Source organism: Hyperolius riggenbachi, chromosome 6 (assembly GCF_040937935.1).
Source record: "Hyperolius riggenbachi isolate aHypRig1 chromosome 6, aHypRig1.pri, whole genome shotgun sequence".
Classification (NCBI taxonomy): domain Eukaryota; kingdom Metazoa; phylum Chordata; class Amphibia; order Anura; family Hyperoliidae; genus Hyperolius; species Hyperolius riggenbachi.
In genome coordinates this window covers 169,352,553-169,371,874 of record NC_090651.1, presented here as the reverse complement: position 1 = coordinate 169,371,874, position 19,322 = coordinate 169,352,553, and the positions used below count along the sequence as shown (strand labels likewise).

The 19,322-nt window shown below is 44.1% G+C and overlaps 1 protein-coding gene across 1 annotated transcript in view; it reads left to right on the top strand.

The window, feature by feature from the left end:
- LOC137521230 (myomegalin-like) overlaps window positions 1-19,322 on the top strand; it is a 403,861-nt gene that overhangs the window by 73,120 nt on the left and 311,419 nt on the right. The window contains exon 4 of the mRNA XM_068240204.1: window positions 1,110-1,276. Coding sequence (XP_068096305.1) covers window positions 1,110-1,276 — 167 coding nt within the window. The remainder of the gene's footprint in view (window positions 1-1,109; window positions 1,277-19,322) is intronic.

Sequence of the window (19,322 nt, the reverse complement as noted above, 5' to 3'; positions counted from 1 at the left end):
ACTCTCTGGTGTCACTTCTTTTCCAAATGTTCTCACACCAACCCCTGGCTAATATATAGATAGATAAACACCACACCTATATGAATTACCTCAATGCTTAATTTTAAAAGCATTGGCATTAATTTGGAGTTGGCCCCTCCACTTTTTACAGCTGTAGCTGTTTTTTAACCTTCTACTTAGGTTTTAGAAAATCTCTTTCAGATACAAGAGCCTAAGTGAGGTCTAAGAGATGGTTCATGCTCATAGTCTGCATTTCACTTGACTCCAAGAGTGATCAGTGGGGTTTAGGTGTGGGCTGGCTGCAGGACAGTCAACATCCTCCACACCAGCCTCAAGAAACTATTTCTTTATAGACCTGGATAGATCTAGCAGGGTAGAAATTTGAGGAAAAATCTTATCTGAAATACATAAAAAACTGGTTGAACTCCATAGACGTATGTCTTTTTTCAACCCAAATAACTATGTAACCAATTAGTTAAAAGAGTAAATATATGTGAATATACTCAGAAAGTTGGGTTACCTCTGGTAACCACTCAGTAGGCAGGTGGGGAGATTAGACCTGACCCCACTTGGGTTAAAAATGTCGCTCTCCGTAGAAGTAGAAGAATAGGGGGTAACACCCCTCCACCAAGCATGGACACTCAGCATATAAACAATTGTGCAAAACGGAGGCGCCAGATAAGGATAAAATAGGCAGAGGTGCTCATACCTGGTTGGATCTTCACAAGCCCCATATACTGCCTGATGAAGCAAGATGTTGCCAGTGAAACGCGTTGCTATTACTTTGCGGTCTATTTGAATAAAGATATTTTTCAGTGAACAACTGATCGTGTGTCTACTTGTAAGTCCACCGCTATCTCCTTTTTTAAACATTTTTGAACTATGTTATCCTTATCTGGCACCTCCGTTTTGCACAATTGTTTATCTGAAATACAGTTTCTTATGAAAGTACTACATTGAAAGTCACTACATTGAAAGTCACAGTATGTAATACAGATAGTTTTCAATGAAAATTGCTTGATTGATTGAAAACGTGCAGTTTGATGTACCTTTATGCAGTTTTTTTTTCAATTTCTGTAAAATAAACTTACATATTTTTCCCATTTCAGGAGGTTAGGCATGCTGTAAATGAAACAAATAAAATGTCAGGTTTAGCTGATGCAGAAAAGAAAAACTGCCTTCAGCTGAAAAAAACTATTGAAGAATTCACTGCTGACATGACAGAGGCAAGACTATTGCAGAACAATTATTGTACCACGCTTGCTGAAAAAGATATGTAAGTTGTTGTTTTTTTTTCCTTTTTTTTTTAATGTCAAGTTTATTGAGATCCATAATGAAGATACAGTACACAATAAGAGATGTCATCAGTTTACAACAAAGGAAAAAGTATAATATGCAATGTCTCCCAAAGAGGGCCAGGTTCATATTACATCAACTTGCAGTATTTGCCATAGGCTCACTTACAGGATGTAAGTGCAAGACCCACATTACTGCTGTTGGGGGATACCAAATGATAAACCCAACATGTTCATATAATCAAACAGATCATGAAGAGTAAAACAACGAACAGTGCATGACAGAGAAAACACGTATTCCGTATAGTTCACCCTCTAACCTAGGCAGATTGTCCAGTCATCCAACCCTGAGCCAAACTGAAAGGTGCACAGATATCCAAGCTATCTAACTGGTGTATACATAGAATTAAGCAATGTAGATCAAATTTTGTCAAACTTGTTCAGCGCACGCCTATGCTGATTAACCTTCCTGCCGGTATGATTCCTTCCTGATTTTAGGGTCTAAAAGTGATACAATTTTTTCAAGTGCTTTTACACCCTAAAAGCTTAAAAAAAAAAATCATACCACGAGAGAGCCTGGAGCAGCCCCTGCACTTACGCACCTCCCTGGGATCCAGCGCTGCAGTTCTTCCTCCATCCGCTTGGTAGGGCTGTCCCCCTATAGTGAGATTGCCGGCTGTCATTATGACTTAGTGGGGCTGTGTCAGAGGAGCGAGTGGAGAGGTGAATGAGGCAGGCAGCTGAGATTAGAAGGGATTGGAGAGCTGCCAGCCTGTTCTTTGGTGGACTAGGGGGGGCGAGAGGGTGTTGAAGTAGTCTAGGCGGGAGATGGGATACGGAATATATTTTTGAGCTGGAAATAGCAGTCGGTAGTTAATGAGGCAATGTGATATTTGAAGGAGAGCCCTAAGTCAAGTATAACCCCCAAGCAGCTGGCCATAGAGGTCGAGGTTATTGGGGTATCGTCTACAATTATGGTTGCAATTGGTGGGGGCGTAGATAGCGATAGTGGAAAAATCACAATTTCTGATTTACTCATGTTGAGTTTGAGGAAGCGGGAGGACATGAATGCAGAAACAGCACGTAGACAGTCGGGGACTCTAGATAGTAGTGAGGACAGGTTAGAGGCTTAGAGATAGATTTGGGTGTCATCCACATAGAGGTGATACTGGAAACCAAAAGAACAAATTAGTTGTCCCAGGCCATGAGTGTACATTGAGAAAAGAAGTGGCCAACGAACCAAGCCTTGAGGTACACCAACAGACAGTGGGCGGGAGGAATTAGTGTTAGAGATGGAGACAGTGTAAGAGTTTCCAGTATCACGCTGATACATGATGAGGTAACGTACAAGTGTATACACAAACAGTAGTACATAAAGCGTAGTCAGGATCAGGCTGTAGTCGTACACAAAGTCAGAGATATCGAGGTACAGAGTAGCAAGACAATATCGTAATCAATACACAGGCAGGGTAATACACATAAGTCAGATGTCAGTCGTATTGTAAGGATCAGGCAATAACGAAGTCAGGGACAGGCCGAGTCGAACACGTATATCAGATGGCAGTGGTACAGAAGGACAAGACAAGAGCGAGGTCAAGAGGCAGGCAAGAGGTCGGGAAAACAGATAAATATACAATAAGTTGTTACTTCAAAGTATTACAATAATTTATAATATAATTACAAAAAGCAAGACTGACTAACTAGAGTACATATATATTGTGTGTCTACACAATATATTAATGTAGCTCTCGAAACTCACTGACTAGGCCAAGAACCAGCGATCTGATTAGTATCAAGGCCAACGAGCAAGTGAATACTCTGGCCTTAAATACCCAGGAGGCAGAGCACAAGCCCAGCCTCCAGAAATGACAGCACCTCCTGCAAAATCTATTTGAGGGTTGTGATACTGCAACCAAGGTAGTCCTAATACAATAGGACTGGACAGCTTCTGAGCATATACAACTGAATTTTTTCATAATGAAAAGCTCCAACTGGTACTGATATTTCAGGTGTAATAGAAATGTTTTTTTTTAGTCTGCAACAGAGTATCGTCAATAGCTGTGACATAAAGCTTGCTCTGCAGAGGAATGGCAGGAATACCCAGATTGGCTGCAAAAGTGGTATCAATAAAGTTACCTGCCGCACCGGAATCAATAAAGGCTTCTGATTGGAACAACTTATCGTCCCAGTGTATAGTAACTGGCAATAAAATCTTTTTCATTTTGAGGGGAAAAACCAGCTCGCCCAAGTGAAGTTTCCCAACTTCACCTAGGTGCTGGAGTTTTCTGGAGCCTTCTTTGCAGAGCAAGTTTGAGCAAAATGACCCTTCTCACTACAATACATACATAGTCCCTCCTGCCTTCTCCTAAGCTTCTCCGCAGTTGACAATCTGGAGAAGCCCAGCTGCATGGGTTCTTCACCCGACCTGAGGTTCCCTGAGACGGAATAGACTTTTCCCTGATGTCAGTGTCTAATTCGTCTGTCAACTTTGATGGCCAGAGAAATAGCATCCTCTAGATTCCTAGGCTCAGGATGGCTCACTAATACATCGTTTACAGAATCGGCTAGGCCGAAAAGAAATTGGTCTAAGAGCCCTGCCCCACCCCATTTAACGGATACAGACCATTTCCTAAACTCCTCAACAATATGCCTACCCTGACGTAAGTCTCGTAATTTACGAGTAGCTGTGGCTGAAATATCAGGATAAGCATATATGGTTGCCATGGCATCAAAAAACCTTTCAACCGAGGTGAGAGCTACATGATCTGGATTTAATCTATAGGCCCAGGTTTGTCAGTAACCCTGCAGTAAGGTCTTAACCAGCGTAATCTTCTTCTCGTATACCTCGTCATTGGGCTAAACTTTGACCCTCTACATCCTAGGTTCTCAACATGTGGTACGCGTACCCCTGGGGGTACTTCTGATGGTTCCAGGGGGTACTCAGGCTTGATATACTTAACCAAGAATAACAAATTTAGATTTTTAGAAAATGATCAATCTTATTTAAACAACAACAAATTAGTATTTTAGCTGATTAAAAGCAATAGTAAATGCTTGGAAATTGTTTAGAACCAATTATCATATACTACGGTATATATTTGTCAAGGGGTACTTGTGATAATCTTTACTATGCTAGGGGGTTCTTGGTGAGTTCAGGGTTTTAAAAAGGGTACATACCAATAAAATGTTGAGAAACACTGCTCTACATCACAGTCAGCAGACACATCGCAACCAATCAGGCTGCACTCACCCACGGACCCCCGTCCCACTATAAAAATGCAGCAGCGCCGGCCAAGTTCTCAGTCTGGTGCTGCTGCTGTAGTGAGTGGAAGGGAGAGACATTGCTGCAGAGACAGGGACAGTTAGCTAGGCACTTCTGTTTATTGCTGATTGCTGAAAGCACCCCAAATCAAAAGCCCTTTTGAGGGCTCATATTGTTCTATTTGTTTTTGTATTTTTGTAGCAAGGATACAGAGGCGCCAGTAGTATAAAAAAGATAAAAGTTTTAAAACGGGGAGGTGATGGGTGGATTCGCCTCTCCCAAGGAAAACACGAGATAATGTTGATTTTTCAACACAACAAGAAATTTAATTATACACTCCAGTAGTTTGCAACGCGTTTCGCGGGTTCAACCCACTTCATCAGGCCATAGAGCGGAGTATAACACTATAAGAGAAAACAAAAAACAAATATGTGTACATATGTGTATCGCCGCTAAGCGTCCCAACATGTTATAATCATGGTGAAAAAACTTTATAAAAAGATAAATAGAACAACTTTCATTACCCACAGAATTTTTGCCAACAATGTTCTGTTAGCACGACCCCATGCTCAAAAGGGCATAAGGACCGTGCTATGGCTTAATCCAGCAATATATAAGAACCTAGAATGGGGTTTAAACCATACAGGTGTGTGGGGTAAAAAACAATATAAGATACAAGCATTTGCATTCCCTAAGGGGTTGATATGTGTGCAGGCCTACACATCTTTCTTTATATGCCCAGTATGTATATATGTTAGTAAGCTTTGAGAGAGTTAATTCTTACCTTATCCGTATGGTTCGTCAGCTTAGCGCCTCTGTGCCAAGCCGACGTTTCCCTACTGCTGATATAGTCTTAATGATTGATTAATTGGAGTCAATTGTCCTATCGGAGCTACTGCTCCGTCTGACGTATGTCTCGGGCGCCGGGCAGGAGGCGCGCGTCTGGTGACGTGGCCCTGCTTTACGTATCTCCTGGCTACCAGAGGGGGGCAGGATGATTGGGCGGAGGCGTCCCTTGGAACGCATACGTGCGGGTGGACGCGTGGAATTTACGCGCATGCGCGTCCCATATAGGGGATGTTGCGGAGGCCGTATTGGTGAAGGACGCATTTCGTCTCCGCGTCTGTGTCCGCCGGAAGCGGACTTGCGGCCATCTTAACTCAGGGCCACTGTGCCCATATTACCCAGCGCAGTGCGCTTATGGATTGATCAGTTCGTTTTCTAATATTGAGTAAAGTAATTAGTTTGACATATGCAACAGAGGATACATATAAAAACACCCTGCATGTGTTCAAATACTTGCAAATAAAAATATAAATATGTACATACAGATGGTGATCCTGGACACACGTTCAACAGTTACCATAGTGATGAGCGTTTTTTGCATATTTGTGTTACTCTGTATACACAAAGTAATCGTACATCTAAAACAAATAATTTAAATAGAATAAAATCAGTTGGAAAAATTTTTCAATAAATGCTGATATACAACATAGCCTAAAAAATGAATGAAAATTGTTGCCATATAAAAATACTTATGTGAGCCTTCATACAATAAATTGCACAGATTACTCCAAATTAATAAAAATTATAATAAGAAAATATATCTATAGTTAAAGGTAACGACCAATATATATATCAACCCACATATGGGCTAGCATTGTACATAGGCTAATCATCTTTCTATATACACATATACAATCGTACACTAGTGGCATTCTTTCTATATTTATGTGAAGCACAAGTGCCATATAAAATTAATAAATACGCCAAGATAAAAGAGAGGACCATTTAAAATATTCTATACTGTGATGACTATTAATAGATTTTTTCCAGCTGTTCATTCAGGCCTGCTGGAGTTAGGGTTTTTAAAATTTGTATCCAGTACATCTCTCTTTTTTTTAGAGTGTCAAAGATCTCCCGGCAAGCATTGGGGACTTGTTCAATTAGAGTGATTGTGAATAAATTGGGATTACTGTGATGGTGAGTAGTGAAATGTCGTGATAGGCTGTGCAGTGGGTAATTTTTGATGATATTTCTTTTATGCTGTCCGACCCTCTCACGCACAAACTGTGTGGTTCGGCCCACATATTGAGATCCGCAGGGGCAGGCGATGACATAGATCACATTCCGTGATGCACAATTAATATGGCTATTGATGGTGTATGTAAGTTTAGTTGAATTGGAAGTAAAATGGTCTGTATTATTAATGAACTGACAGGCTTGGCACTTTTTCCCTTTGCAGGGGTAGGATCCTAATGATTGAGGTTGATTGGATGTTGATTCTATTATAGGGTTGGTGCGTAGACGGCTTGGGGCTAATATACTTTTCAAATTTGGTGCTCTTCGGAAGGTTAGCGCTGGGGTTGTGGATAAGAGTGGTTTTAGGAAAGGGTCTTGCAATAGGATTTCCCACCTATTCCTGAGAATTTGTCTGATTTGTTTATGCTGGGAACTGTATTGGGTGATGAATCTTGGGGTATTCTCTGGGGCTATGGTTTTACTGATTGTAGTTGAGGTGGATGATTGAGTGGCTTTGATTCTTGCATTCTTAATTAGTTTGCCTGGATATTTTCGTGTTTTGAATTTGTTGGTTAGTGTCTGGGCTTGGATCTTATAGTCATCGGGCTCTGTGCAGTTATTGTATATTCTTTTGTATTGACTGTATGGGGTATTGCGTATTCATGGTTTGTGGTGAAAGCTATCAAAATGAATGTAATTATTGGCGTCCACTGGTTTAAAAAAAGTCTTAGTTTTGATTTTATTGTGTTCTATGAATATGGTGAGATCGAGGTAATCTATGGTGGTTGGATGTAGGTTGAAAGTAAATTGGAGGCCTGCTGGGTTGGAATTTAGGAATTGGATGAAGTTGGGGATCAATTGTGTGTCACCCTTCCATATGAAGAATAAATCGTCAATATAACGTTTATATAGGATTATGTTGTTGCTGAAGTGGTTGGGGAGTCCTAGTTTCTGTAGTTCAATATATCCCATTGCCAGGTTTGCATAGGATGGGGCAAAAGAGCTGCCCATGGCAGTGCCACTTGTCTGTTGGTATATTGTGCCATTGAATGTAAAAATATTATGGTTGAGGATGAATTCAGTGCATTGGTTGATGAATAGTTGTTGAGCTGTTGGCATGTCGGTGTTGAGGGAGAGAAAATGTTCTAAGGCCGCGAGACCAAACGTGTGTGGAATGTTGGTGTATAGGGAAGTTATGTCACATGTGAGCCAACAATAATCGTCTTGCCATATAATGTCTTTCAGTAATTGTATGAGGTGTTGGGAATCCTTGAGATATGATGGAAGGTTGTGAACTATGGGTTGTAAGTGAGCATCTACAAACCGGGACAGATTGCTGGTAATGGATTCTATTCCTGAGATAATTGGTCTACCTGGTGGTTTGATGAGGTTTTTGTGAATTTTTGGAAGGTAATAAAAGAAAGGGGTTCTGGGATGGTGATTTATTATGAAGTTTCTTTCGTTTTTAGTCACTATATTCTCTAGGAAGGCTGTGTTGATGAATGACTTGAGCAGAGAATTGTGTTCATTAGTGGGGTCATATTCCAGTTTTTTATAGTGTTTTGGATCTTCTAGGAGTCTATGAGCTTCGTTCAAATAGTCGTTTTTGTCAAGTAGGACTATTCCCCCTCCCTTGTCTGCCGACTTAATTACAAGGTCTGTATTTTTCTTAAGGGTATTGAGAGCTGTTCTTTCTTGTTTTGTTAAATTCGGTTTGGGGGATGTGTCTGAGAGTTGTATTTTCTGTAGATCCTCCAATACTAGTGAATAAAAAGTCTCTATAAAATTCCCTTTGGAAGCTGTCGGATAAAAACGTGATATACCCTTGAGTTTGGTAGTAATATATTTCTCTGTAGCGGTGATATCTGGTTGTGTTAGGACTGGGGGAAGGTCCTCATCCAACGTAATGATCATGGATGAATTGGGCTGAGATAATAGTGATTTGCTGTTTCTTTTTATAGCAAAGTGACGTTTGAGTGTCAACTTACGTATATATGTGTTTAAATCTGTGAATAATTCATACATGTCTGAGGAGTTAATTGGGCAGTAGGATAGTCCTTTCTCCAGTAAAGTGGTTTCATGTTTGGTGAGTAGGTGCTGGGATAGATTGAAAATGCACCTTTTCGGGGGAGATTGATCGGTGGGGTTTACGGTGTTGGGGTGTTCGTTCTGTTTCGTTTTTCTTTTACCTTTTCCTCTGCTTCCTCTTTTTCTAATTCTGATAGTGGTCTCTTTGATTGTTTTTTGGGTTGTAGGACTGTGTTGTTCGCTTTGGGACTGGGTAAAGGTGTTGTCAGGATGTTCTGGGAGAGGCTGGACGGGAGTTCTAAAAAAGAAATGGTTAACGTATCATTTGGATTATCATTTTGGGTGGAAGACATATTTGAACCATTTGGTACAGGTTTAAAAAAGTTTTTTATGAGAGTTTGTTGGGTCTTGAGGGTTATTGGTGATGTCGGGGGGGAAAAAATTGTTGTGGATCCAGACTGGGAGTTGGGGTATATTGAAAAGTCCGCCGATCGAGATTCTGGATCACAAACACTGATCTGCGAAGCTCTTAGATCGGCTTTTTGATTTTGATCCGTGGAGGGTGTTTCCCGGATGTTCTCCAGTGGTTCTTGGGTATGGTGGGGATTTTTTAATATGTCCACGGCTGGTACCGGGGCCAAATTTTGAGGAATGGGTGTGCTGGTTGTTGGGGACATATCAGTATTAATTGATTTTTTAGTGATTTTATTCGGGGTTTTTGTATTTTTGTTTTTTTGTGTGTGAGTCACTGGTCACACTGCATACAGGCCGGCCACAGTCATTGCTGGGCTGTGTAGTTCTACTATACGCTTCTATCTATATTGCAAGCAAGCCAGCACACTGTCTATCATAAGCTGTGCTTAGCTTGCTACTGTATCTGTTATTGATATCTGTTTGTGTGGGTTACACACTGCATACAGGCCAGGCCACAGTCACTGCTGGGCCTTGCAATTCTACCATCCTCTTCTATCTATTACAAGCCAGCACACTGTGTATTACAAGCAGTGCTTAGCTTGCAACTGTATTTGTGATTAAAAGTACTATAGGATATATCTTTGTTTGTGTTAATGTACACAGCCCTGTGACACACACACACACACACACACACACACACACACACACACACACACACACACAGCTGCTGTTTATTTGACACTGATTGTGTGCCTCTTTGTGATTACACACACTGCCTACCACTATTGAATATTGTTGGTAGTCCTGCATACCTCCAATATGGAAAAAATAACAGGCAGAGGAAGGTCACCCTGCAGGTCTGTACAAGGTCGTGCTGGCATGATTTCGGGCAGCCCTCGACCAAAGCAGAGTGTTCAGATGGCACCTACCCTCAACCCCCAAGATTCTGAGGACATAGTTGACTATTAAACACAGAACACCTCATCTTCCTTAGCTTCCGCATGGAACCATGACATATCTTCCTCCTCCTGCTCTGATTTGGGTACCCCACAACTACTTACCACTCAGCTGGCAGCCACCACCACCACCACTACTAGCACCACAGCCGCTCCACATCAGATGTCGCAGGAGCTATTCACACATGTTTGTGGTGACTTTACTGATCCACAACCATTATTGTTACAAGATGAAGGCGCTAAGGATGTTACACCAACACCACCACATATGTCTGAGTTAGGCATCACTACACACATGGATGACGTAAGGTGTGAGGATGATGATGAACTACCTGTGGTTGGTGCAGTTTTGGAAGTGTCTGATACAAGCGAAGCTATGGATGATGATGATGATGATAATGATGTGTGCATGGATGCCACGAGGGGGCACCGGAGGACAAGATGAACAGGGGGACAGTTCAGAGGGGGAGACAGAGAGGAGGAGGAGATGAGTTGATGTAAGCAGCAGGGGGAGCTCATCGCAAACAGCTTGTGGCAGTGTCCGACGGCATCTATTACCACCTAGGGCCAGCCAGCCAACACGCCCTTCAACACCAGCTGCTGCTGCCACCACCAAAATGCCATCATCCCAGAGCTCACCAGTGTGGCATTTTTTGTGTCTGTGCCTCAGATTACAGCAATGCCATCTCTACTATCTGCCACAAAAAACTGAGTCGTAGAAAAAGCAACACCCACGTAGGGGCAAGATCGCTCAAGACCAGTCTTATCACCTGAACGATGGACTGTACACACGCCCGATTTGACGTCCGGACGACTGAACGACGGGACGTCCAAACGACCCGTCGTTTAAAAAAATCCGACATGTGTATGGGCCTTAATGCTATTTTCTGAAGCACTTATCTCTACCTGTCTCTCAAAGTTTCTTGTTTATTTAAGGTTTAAGGTTTTTCTTCCAGAAAGTTCAAAGGGTCATTAGCTCTACTCTGTTTCAATGTTATAGAAAAACAGCTATATAACTGAAAATAAAAATGAGACTTTTCTTTGCTACTAATGTTCTATTAATTATCCATACTACACATACAATTCATTAAATCATATATTGTTTTTCACTTCAGTGTCACTTTAACAGAGTACCGTATATACTCGGCTATAAGTCGAGAAATTTAGGTCTGATCTACTTTTGTAAAGTAGGGGGGCGACTTATACTCGCATCACACCTAAATTTCTCACTTGTTGCTGAGTATCAAGTGTACCCTCTGCCTTACATGTGCTACTTTCTGCCCCTCTAGTGCTGCCAGCCAGCCAGGTTGTGTCGCTCTACTTTACTTAGATGCCTGGTCACAATAATGCAGCTCCCCCCCTGCAAGCTGCAGGATGGACTGGCCACCGCTCTGATAGCACGTGATTCTGTGGCAGCCAGCGTGGTAGGAGCAGCTGGAAATCCTCCGTTGTATCTGGTGCCTTGTCAGAGCTGCTGATACAGTGACAGCCAGAGCTGGGATAAGGTCCTCCAGCACCCAAGGCTGAGACACCAAAGTGCGCCCCTCCATCCCTGCCACCCCAGCCGTCAGACACTGATTGCTATTAGACTAAGAGGGCCACAGGGCCCACAACCTCCCCAACACCTTAATATCTAGTTATCTGGCTTGCAGTCACTGCTATGTATCCCCTTTTCTTATTTCTTTCTGCTTCATACACAATTAGGAATGACAGCTGAATGAATTGTGCGTCCCCTCCTACACTGCGCCCTGAGGCTGGAGCCTCTCCAGCCTATGCCTCGGCCCGGCCCTGGTGACAGCTTCACTGCACAGCGCTGGGGAGAGCAGTGTTGTCTATTCAGGCAGCCAGCACTGAAGCAGTCTGCTTCACAAGGTCTCTCCTTTACAACACTCAGATTTGGCCAGTCTGCTTAGCTAATGACATATGAGGAAGTGGAGGAGGGGATCAGAGCGGCAAGAGAGCTGAAGCCAGCGTGCTTCAGTGAGTTGTGAAAGATATCAGCGGTGACTGGGAGTGAGCTGAATCCAGACTGGGTAATTCACTAACATGTTACTTTGAAGCACAGGACTGGGCTTATCTTCCCTATCAGCTCCTGTGTGCACTGGTGCTTATCCTTGTGTAACGATCGGTGTAACACAGAGAGGATCTGATTACCAGTGATCTGCAGTATCACCGAGAATACAGATATATACCGGATTATTGATGATCTGCAGTATCACCGATAATCAGATATATTCCTAACCTCTGGACACCTGAGTAATAACGGAGTGTTTGGTGCAACAGTAATACTTTGAGGAGGGCCCCCGCACAGGGGGTGCAAGGCAGTAAGAGACACTGCCTAAAGAACAGCTCCTTCCTATGGCCTGAGTCTCCCCAAGGGGAGGAGCCAGGCAGTGAGTGGGAAGGACCAGAGTGTGAGTGACACCCAAGGTGAAGTGTCACTGACAGGTCTGTGAACTATCTCCCAACAGGGGAGAGAGTTCTCGAGGTCGGACAGGCCAGGTCGGCAACAGACAGACAGATCAGGTACAAAGACAGGAGACAGACACGGAATCCAAGGACAAGCAGAGTTTGGCAACAGAGTATCAGATATAGCGAAGTACCAATTCAGAGATCAAGAGAGTGGTCAGGAAAGCAGAAAGTCATAACAGATATAAACAATGCCTATTCTTTAGGTGTGAGCTCCGTGAACATCAACACCCCGGAACTAGTCTGATATAAAACAGAGAGGTAATACAGTTCCCTAGTCTTGGGTGTGAGTTCCTTGACCGTCAACACCCTGGAACTAGTCTGAAATATAACAGAATGATAGTAATACAGTTCCCTAGTCTTGGGTGTGAGTTCCTTGATCGTCAACACCCTGGAACTAGTCTGAAATATAACAGAATGATAGTAATACAGTTCCCTAGTCTTGGGTGTGAGTTCCTTGATCGTCAACACCCTGGAACTAGTCTGAAGTATAACAGAATGATAGTAATACAGTTCCCTAGTCTTGGGTGTGAGTTCCTTGATCGTCAACACCCTGGAACTAGTCTGAAGTATAACAGAATGATAATACAACACCGATTAGCAAAAGGTCTGAGTGCTACCACGTAGTGATCGCAACGGCAGACACCAGATAAATGACCAGCATCCAGTATATATACCCTAGCGCTCTCCAGCGCCTCCCCTAAGTGCTGGACCAATGGGAAGTGGTAAAACTGTCAGCTGACTGGCTTGGTCAGCTGACACCTTTCTGGCTGTCATAAAAGCTCTGCCTCTCAACGCGCGCGCGCGTCCTTCTGAACCTGTGTGGACTATCAGTCTCAGCCACACCAGATCTGTCTTGCAATGTATCCGCTGTGCCGGATGCAGAACCAGCCGCACAGCCATCCGGGCACGCGGTGGTTTCTCCGTGTTCCACCATGCGGACAGAAGTAGGCCTATGCGTGTAAACCGCCACGTCGGACGCGGAATCCGCCATGTTAAACGCGGAATCAGCCGACTTATCCTGAGCACTTGCGGCAGCTTTTCCGCGTTTTCTCACAGTACCCCCCCCCCCCCTGAGGAGTGGACTCCGGACAGCTCCTACCCGGTTTCTCAGGATATAAGGCGTGGAACTCCCTCTTTAATTTATCCGCATGCATGCGACACTCAGGTACCCACGTTCTCTCCTCGATACCATACCCTTTCCAGTGCACCAGATACTGCACTGAGTTCTGTACAACACGTGAATCTAAAATCTTTTCTACTTCGTACTTAGGTTGGTCATCTACCATCACAGGAGGAGGAGGAGTGGAACCTACATGAACTGCTGGTTTAAGCAGGGACACATGAAAGGATCTTACACCACGCATGCTTGCAGGAAGATCAATGGCATAAGTAACATTGTTGATCTTCCTGGTTACTGGAAAAGGGCCCACAAATCTGGGTCCTAACTTGGGCGAGGGCTGTTACATAGTTACATAGTTATTTTGGTTGAAAAAAGACATACGTCCATCGAGTTCAAACAGTACAAAGTACAACTCCAGCCTGTCCCCCACATACCCCTGTTGATCCAGAGGAAGGCGAAAAAAACCCCACAAGGCATGGTCCAATTAGCCCCAAAAGGGAAAAATTCCTTCCTGACTCCAGATGGCAATCAGATAAAATCCCTGGATCAACATCATTAGGCATAACCTAGTAATTGTAGCCATGGATGTCTTTCAACGCAAGGAAAGCATCTAAGCCCCCTTTAAATGCAGGTATAGAGTTTGCCATAACGACTTCCTGTGGCAATGCATTCCACATCTTAATCACTCTTACTGTAAAGAACCCTTTCCTAAATAAATGGCTAAAACGTTTTTCCTCCATGCGCAGCTCATGTCCTCTAGTCCTTTGAGAAGGCCTAGGGACAAAAAGCTCATCCGCCAAGCTATTATATTGCCCTCTGATGTATTTATACATGTTAATTAGATCTCCTCTAAGGCGTCTTTTCTCTAGACTAAATAAACCCAGTTTATCTAACCTTTCTTGGTAAGCGAGACCTTCCATCCCACGTATCAATTTTGTAGCTCGTCTCTGCACCTGCTCTAAAACTGCAATATCTGTTTCAGGGTCAAATGACGCGTGGACACCCAGACCAAGTCTCCTGGCTGGAACTTCCACTCTAAGGAGCGTCTCTTGTCAGCTTGATCTTTCTAACTTTGAAAAGCCTTCTCCAAATTACTTTTCACGATCCCCCAAATGTTCTTAAACGACTTTTGCCAAGCCTCCAAAGCAGGAAACGGGGTGGAAGCTACTGGGAGTGGGGAGAACTTAGGCAACTTTCCAGTTACCAACCTGAAACAGGGAAAATCCAGAGGAAGGACTTTTCAAATTATTGTGCGCAAATTCTGCAAACGACAAGAATTTGACCCAATCATTTTGTGCATCCGTAACATAACACCTTAGAAATTGTTCCAATGACTGATTAATTCTCTCAGTCTCGCCATTGGTTTGTGGGTGGTAGCCTGACGAAAATGACAGTTCCATGCCCATTTGATGACAAAATGCCCTCCAAAATTTGGAAATAAATTGGACTCCCCGATCTGACACAATGTTTTCCGGAATGCCATGTAGCCGGAAAATGTGGATGATGAAAAGATCGGCCAATTCCTGGGCCGAGGGGAGTCCTTTCAGGGGCACAAAATGGGCCATCTTACTGAAACGGTCGACTACCACCCAAATGACCGACATGCCCTCAGACTTCGGAAGCTCACCCACAAAATCCATGGACAAATGGGTCCACGGTTCACTCGGGGTGGGCAAAGGCTGCAACGTTCCCACAGGTGCCAGACGGGAGGGTTTGCTTCTCGCACACACTGCACACTCTCTAACATACTCCTTGCAGTCAGTTGTTAATGAAGGCCACCAAGCACACCTGGCAACGAGGTCCAGTGTTCTGGTGGCCCCAGGATGTCCAGCATTCTTGTGGGAGTGGAACAACTGCAATATCTGGAGACGAAATAGCAGTGGTACAAACATCACCCCTTCAGGCTTTCCTTCAGGGATATCCTGCTGGAAGGGACTTAAAGTCTCAATCCAGTTTCTCCAGGTCTCTGTGGCTGCCAACACTACTCTCTGTGGGATAATAGTCTCTGGGTCTGAGGGCTGTGCTCTCTCTGGCTCAAAGCATCTGGACAAAGCATCCGCTTTAATGTTTTTACTACCCGGAGTGTATGTAATTATAAATCTGAATCTCGAGAAAAACAGTGACCACCAAGCCTGACGGGGACTCAATCTCTTAGCCCCCTCAATGTACTCCAAATTTTTGTGATCAGTGTAAACGGTAATTGTATGTTCTGCTCCTTCTAGCCAGTGGCGTCATTCCTCGAAGGCCAATTTAATGGCTAGGAGCTCTCTGTTGCCTATATCGTAGTTCTTCTCTGCTGGTGAAAACCTACGAGAGAAATAGGCACATGGGTGTAATCTTCCCTGCAACCCAGAATGCTGAGACAACACAGCCCCCACCCCGACCTCCGAGGCGTCTACCTTCACAATAAAGGGATAGGAGGTGTCGACGTGTCTCAAAATGGGTGCAGAGCAAAATAATTCTTTCAAGGTGGAGAAAGCAGCCAGAGCCTCGGGGGACCAGTGGTTGGTATCTGCCCCTTTCTTTGTGAGACTGGTGAGGGGTGCTATGACTGTGGAGTACCCCTTTATGAACCTTCTATAGTAATTAACGAATCCCAAAAATCTCTGGAGGGATTTCAGTCCCACTGGCTGTGGCCACTCCAGGACAGCAGAGACTTTGGCAGGATCCATAGACAAGCCCGAGGTGGAAATTATGTATCCCAGAAAGGTGACGGATGTTACCTCAAAAATGCATTTCTCCAATTTAGCGTAAAGCATGTTCTGTCTTAACTTATGCAACACCCATTTGACATGAGCCCTGTGCTCAGAGAGGTTATCTGAAAAGATCAGTATATCATCTAGATATATCAGGACAAATTTACCCAATACCTCCCTGAATACTTCATTGAGGAGTTCCTGAAAGACGGCCGGAGCGTTACACAACCCGAAGGGCATCACCAGATATTCGTAATGCCCATCGGGTGTGTTAAAGGCCGTCTTCCACTCATCGCCCTCTCTGATCCGCACCAGGTTGTATGCACCCCGTAAATCCAGTTTCGAAAAAATCTTAGCACTGGTGACCTGAGTAAATAAATCGTCTATCAAAGGCAAATGATAGCGATTTTTTACTGTAATCTTATTCAGGCCCCGGTAATCAATGCATGGCCGAAGGCCTCCGTCTTTTTTCTTAACAAAAAAGAAACCTGCTCCGGCAGGCGACCGGGAAGGGCGAATGAAACCCTTAGCTAAGTTTTCACGGATGTACTCTTGCATGGCCACTTTTTCTAGCCCAGACAAATTGTAGAGATGGCCTCTAGGGGGCATACAACCAGATCGGAGGTCGATGGGACAATCGGAAGGGCGATGTGGAGGTAGTTTATCCGCAGCTTTGGGACTAAACACATCTGAAAACTCAGAATATTGTTCCGGTACCCCCTCCACATGAATTCTGGTCTGACCCAAGGTCACCTTCACTAGACAAGGATGAAAGCAATGGGCCGACCAGGTTGTTAGCTGACCTGTGGCCCAATTTATCTGAGGGGAGTGAAGGTGTAACCAGGGCATACCAAGGATGATAGTGGAGGTGGTCATGTGTAACACAAAAAAATGCAACTTCTCCCCATGCAGCACCCCAATAGAGACTCCCATCTCTGGTGTCTGAGACAGAGGACGGTTACATTGCAGGGGAGAATCATCCACTGCCATAATTTGGATAGGTGGAGTCACCGGGGTGAGTGTAATACCCAATTTCTTAGCAAATTCGTAATCCATAAAATTAGCCGCTGAGCCTGAATCAACGAAGGCCTCAGTGACTTCAGATTTATCTTCCCAAGTAATCGTACAAGGAAGAAGCAACCTTTTATCATCTAGGGGTAAAAGTTGTACGCCTAGGGTATTACCCCCAACTACTCCTAGACAGTAGCGTTTCCCGACTTCTTAGGGCAATTCTGAACTCTATGTCCCCCCTTCTGCACAATAAAGGCATAACTGCTTGGAAATTCTGCGTCTCCGTTCCACTTGCGACAATTTAGACCGACCAATCTGCATTGGCTCAGGTGGAGGTGAAACGGAAGGAGGTGGAGTCACCGGAGGTGCTGCGTAGGACCCCATTCTTACATGGCTTCTACCCCGGGTCTGTCTCTGATAGCGTAGCCTACGGTCGATCCTGATGGCCGATGAAATGGCCTCATCAATGGTCTTAGGTTCAGGCTGACTTAAGATTAGATCAGAGACCTCATCTGACAACCCTGATAGAAAATAATCTAAAAGAGCAAAGGTGTCCCACCTGGCTGACACTGACGACCTTCTGAATTCAGCAGCATACTCCTCGACCGGACTTTTGCCTTGACGTAATAATTTGAGCTTCCGCTCAGAAGTCGAGGCAATGTCTGGGTCGTCGTAAATTATTGCCATGGCTTTAAAAAATTCCCCTACAGAGGTCAGGGCTAAGTCTCCTGCAGGTAAACTGTACGCCCAGGTCTGGGAATCGCCTGATAACAAAGTCCTAATAAATGTGACCCTTTGGGTCATGGTTCCTGAAGATCTAGGTCTCAACTCAAAGTATGATAACACTACTCCTAAAATTTCAGAAATCAGATCTGTGGCCAGAAAATTTTTCAGGTACAGGCATACGTATGTCTGTGCAAGGAGGGGATCGCACCTCATCCACAGCCGTCTGAAGGGTTTGTAGGGATCCAGACAGGGCATTTATTAGCGTCTGGTGGCTACCCAGCACTTGGTTGATGTTTTCCACCGAAGTGGTAAGTGTGCTCAGACGGCTGGTGAGAGCGTCCATTTGTATTTGGTCTGCCGTTCTGTAACGATCGGTGTAACACAGAGAGGATCTGATTACCGGTGATCTGCAGTATCACCGAGAATACAGATATATACCCGATTATTGATGATCTGCAGTATCACCGATAATCAGATATATTCCTAACCTCTGGACACCTGAGTAATAATGGAGTGTTTGGTGCAACAGTAATACTTTGAGGAAAGCACCCGCACAGGGGGTGCAAGGCAGTAAGAGACACTGCCTAAAGAACAGCTCCTTCCTATGGCCTGAGTCTCCCCAAGGGGCGGAGCCAGGCAGTGAGTGGGAAGGACCAGAGTGTGAGTGACTCCCGAGGTGAAGTGTCACTGACAGGTCTGTGAACTATCTCCCAACAGGGGAGAGAGTTCTTGAGGTCGGACAGGCCAGGTCGGCAACAGACAGACAGATCAGGTACAAAGACAGGAGACAGACACGGAATCCAAGGACAAGCAGAGTTTGGCAACAGAGTATCAGATATAGCGAAGTACCAATTCAGAGATCAAGAGAGTGGTCAGGAAAGCAGAAAGTCATAACAGATATAAACAATGCCTATTCTTTAGGTGTGAGCTCCGTGAACATCAACACCCCGGAACTAGTCTGATATATAACAGAGAGGTAATACAGTTCCCTAGTCTTGGGTGTGAGTTCCTTGATCGTCAACACCCTGGAATTAGTCTGAAACATAACAGAATGATAGTAATACAGTTCCCTAGTCTTGGGTGTAAGTTCCTTGATCGTCAACACCCTGGAACTAGTCTGAAGTATAACAGAATGATAGTAATACAGTTCCCTAGTCTTGGGTGTGAGTTCCTTGATCGTCAACACCCTGGAACTAGTCTGAAGTATAACAGAATGATAGTAATACAGTTCCCTAGTCTTGGGTGTGAGTTCCTTGATAGTCAACACCCTGGAATTAGTCTGAAGTATAACAGAATGATAATACAACACCGATTAGCAAA